This window comes from Hyperoodon ampullatus (assembly GCF_949752795.1).
Source record: "Hyperoodon ampullatus genome assembly, chromosome: 12".
NCBI classification, from domain to species: domain Eukaryota; kingdom Metazoa; phylum Chordata; class Mammalia; order Artiodactyla; family Ziphiidae; genus Hyperoodon; species Hyperoodon ampullatus.
The window spans coordinates 57,600,231-57,604,100 of NC_136925.1; the positions used below are offsets into that span (position 1 = coordinate 57,600,231).

The 3,870-nt window shown below is 39.0% G+C and overlaps 1 protein-coding gene across 1 annotated transcript; it reads left to right on the top strand.

Moving 5' to 3' along the window:
• Positions 1-1,050: 1,050 nt before the first annotated feature.
• TMEM200A (transmembrane protein 200A) lies at positions 1,051-2,526 on the top strand (the record flags this gene model as incomplete). Its single annotated transcript, XM_079716869.1, has 1 exon — positions 1,051-2,526. The coding sequence occupies one exon, from the start codon at positions 1,051-1,053 to the stop codon at positions 2,524-2,526; it is 1,476 nt and encodes a 491-aa protein (XP_079572995.1).
• Positions 2,527-3,870: the final 1,344 nt, after the last annotated feature.

The window sequence follows — 3,870 nt, forward strand, 5'->3', positions numbered from 1 at the left end:
CTATGGAGTGTCAAGCCTGAGAACTGAGAGCATTGAAAAAGTCAGACAAGTCAAGTAGTACGGGTAGAAGATGAGTCCAGCTCTGTGTGTTGTGGGATGGAAGGTGAGTTCAGCTTTGCTAGAGGAGCACGAATGTACATATATATGTCCCCCAATGGAGAGCTGGAAATGTGAAATTGAAACTCAGGCTACAGTTTGAAATACAGACTTGGGACTCATTAGCTTAAAGGAAATGGTGGAAAGTGTGGGAGGGAAAATGAATACCAAGGGGGAGCATAAAGAGAAGATGGCCAAGGACAGGACACTGGAGGGAAGGTGGTCTACTTTTAGGCAAGAGAGGATGAGCCAAAATCAAAATAGTCAGTGAGGTCAGGGAAGAGCCAGAAGACTTAGTATCATAAATAGCTGGACAAGAGAGAGTTTCAAGAAAGGAAGGGTCAGGTAATTTCCATGGAAAGAGAGAAGTGAGGAAGATGAGAATTGAGCAGGAGAAATTAAACGTGATAGGTAAGAGTTCATTGGTGACTTTCACAAGAATGGTCTTAGAACTGTGAGTTGCTGGAATGTATTCTATTTGTAAATCTAGAGTTTGGGGTCTATTAAGTGTTCTGGATTTTTCTGTTTCTTTAAAACAACAGATAATGAAGGATGATGTATGTGTGTGTGTGAGAGAGAGAGAGAGAGAGAGACAGAGAATATGTGTATCTTGTGACCAAGGAACTGTTTTATATAAGTGATAAAATTATTTAAGTAAAATTACCTTGAGCTCACATTTCATTAATAATAGAAACACTAATTCAGCCAAAAAAGGAAATCTCCAGAATTTTACATTAGTCAATAAACAAAACTTCTACCCAAATTAAAGACTTATTCCTCGGCCCCATTGCATTACATGAAACAATAACAACAACAATATACAGGTTGGCCAAAATGTTCATTCGGGTTTTTCCACAACGTCTTATATAAACAATTGCTGAACTGCTGTGTGTACCTCAGAACATACTTAGATTGTCGTCTTTTTCTCTTCTTTTCAGAATAAAAGACTGAACTATGATAGCAACTGGTGGAGTGATAACTGGCCTGGCCGCCTTGAAGAGGCAAGACTCTGCCAGATCGCAGCATCATGTCAACCTCAGCCCGTCACCTGCTGCCCAGGAGAAGAAACCGGTCAGGCGTAGACCTCGGGCCGACGTCGTGGTTGTTCGCGGCAAAATCCGGCTTTATTCCCCATCTGGTTTCTTCCTCATTTTAGGAGTCCTTATCTCCATTGTAGGAATCGCAATGGCAGTCCTTGGATATTGGCCTCAGAAAGAACGTTTCCTCGATGCTGAGACGACATTGTCAACAAACGAAACTCAGGTCATCCGGAGCCAAGGTGGTGTGGTGGTTCGCTTCTTTGAGCAGCATTTGCATTCTGATAACATGAAAATGCTTGGACCTTTCACAATGGGGATTGGCATTTTCATTTTCATCTGTGCTAATGCCATTCTTCACGAGAACCGTGACAAAGAAACAAAAGTCATACATATGAGGGATATCTATTCCACAGTCATCGACATCCACACGCTAAGAATCAAGGAGCAAAAGCATATGAATGGCATCTACCCTGGTTTAATGGGGGAAACGGAAGTCAAACAGAATGGGAACTCCTGTGCCTCGAGACTGGCAGCAAATACCATTGCTTCTTTTTCAGGTTTTAGGAGCAGTTTTCGGATGGACAGCTCTGTTGAGGAGGACGAGCTGGTGAGAAATGAAAGTAAGAGTTTTGGACATCTTATGCCACCTTTGCTCTCTGCCAGCTCTAACTCTGTTTGTGGCCTCTATCCACCTCCTTCCCAGACAACTGATGATAAGACCAGTGGCCCTAAGAAATGTGAAACCAAGTCAATTGTGTCATCGTCCATCAGTACTTTTACATTGCCTGTGATCAAACTTAATAATTGCGTTATTGATGAGCCCAGTATAGATAACATCACTGAGGATGCTGATAACCTCAAAAGTAGGTCGAGGAATTTGTCAATGGACTCCCTTATGGTCCCTTTGCCCAATACTAGTCAGTCCTTCCAGCCAGTCAGTATGATGCTCCCAAGGAATAATTCCGTTGGGGAGTCACTGTCAAGTCAGTACAAGTCCTCTGTGGCCCTTGGACCTGGGGCTGGACAGCTCTTGTCTCCTGGGGATGCTAGAAGACAGTTTGGGTCCAACACATCCTTGCATTTGCTCTCATCACACTCGAAATCCTTAGACTTAGACCGGGGTCGCTCCACCTTAACCGTTCAGGCAGAACAACGGAAACATCCAAGTTGGCCTCGGTTGGATAGAAGCAACAGCAAAGGATACATGAAACTAGAGAACAAAGAGGACCCGATGGAGAGGCTGCTTGTACCCCAAGCTGCAATTAAGAAGGACTTTACTAATAAGGAGAAGCTTCTTATGATTTCAAGATCTCACAATAATTTGAGTTTTGAACATGATGAGTTTTTGAGTAACAACTTGAAGCGGGGAACTTCTGAAACAAGGTTTTAATGTTGAAAAAATATCTTATTTTACAAGGCTATATATTCTAAGCCTATTTTCACCAGTGTTCCCTTGTTAAAGCCTTGGTTATAAGCCTTTTTAATCAAATGGTTTGTAGTGTATTAGACCTGGCTGCTTAATTCTGTAATGGAGATGGTTATATGTTTGGATTACTTAGGATTGCAGTACTCTATATTACTAGATATGAAGTTATTTTTTTCTATTCCCTTGAAAGCATGGGCTCTTTCATTAATATGAATACAAAATACTTCCATCCAAATTAAAGTTCCTATTCTTTACTTTAAAGTTCTTTCACTGATGGTCATATTCATAGAGCAAAGTGTCCAGTTTAGAAAAGGCAGGGTACCAAAGTATAGACTAGAAGTGCCAAATTCAATGCAAATCTTAGGTGTCATTTTCTGAAAAATTGCTTTTATATAGGATTGGTTAAATTATTTAAAAGGAAAAAGGTCTAGCTTCTGTGCAAGCTAAATAATGTGAATTGGTTAAATTGGCTTAGTTCTGAGTAGCTAATTGACAAGAATTGGTTGAGTTTGGTTGTGACTAGTACTCTGAGCTCTAGGTAGGTAGTATTTTTTTCAACATCAGTTCTATTTTAGTGATATTTTATTAAGAAACCATGTATTCAAGAGCCATGACTGAGAATGCCAGATATTCTTAGGGGTAAATATCAAAATGCTCAGCTATAACTTTAGATATTCAGAATCAAAATTTCTTTGCAACTGACTTGAAAAATGAATGAACCAATTTAGTGTTTAGAAGTGCTATCTTGAAATAATTATATATATGAAGAAAAGATTGACTAATGAATAAAAATACATGCTAGTTAATGCTAACTAGTCTCAGTACCTTTTCCTAGCCGTCTCTCTTATCATCTAATATGCACTCACTCCCACATCCTTGTTTTCCCCCAATATTTTTTAGATCCTGTTATTTGGAAGATAATCAGCTAACCTTGACATTTCTTTTATCTTTGCATATCACTAAGTTGGTGGTTGAAGAAAATTTAGTCCTTGATACATTGCCTTGAAATTTACCTTATGCTAGAAAGCCTTATGATAACTCCAAAGACTTTCTTATGGTGTAATAAATATTTTCGATTGTGGTTCTCAGTTATTGAAGATAATAAATATTAAAATGGATTTTCCATCAGAAAATTTTCATGTTTTCCATTAAGGTAACCTAATTTTAAAAAATTGTTTAATGGAATACTCAGGAAATTTTACAAGTTTTTCCCAATGCATACACATTTCTGAACATCAGTATTGCAGTTGTTGTGGAAGAGGAGAAGGAAGATATCTCTGTATTTGTAGCTCCCCACAATTCCACCTT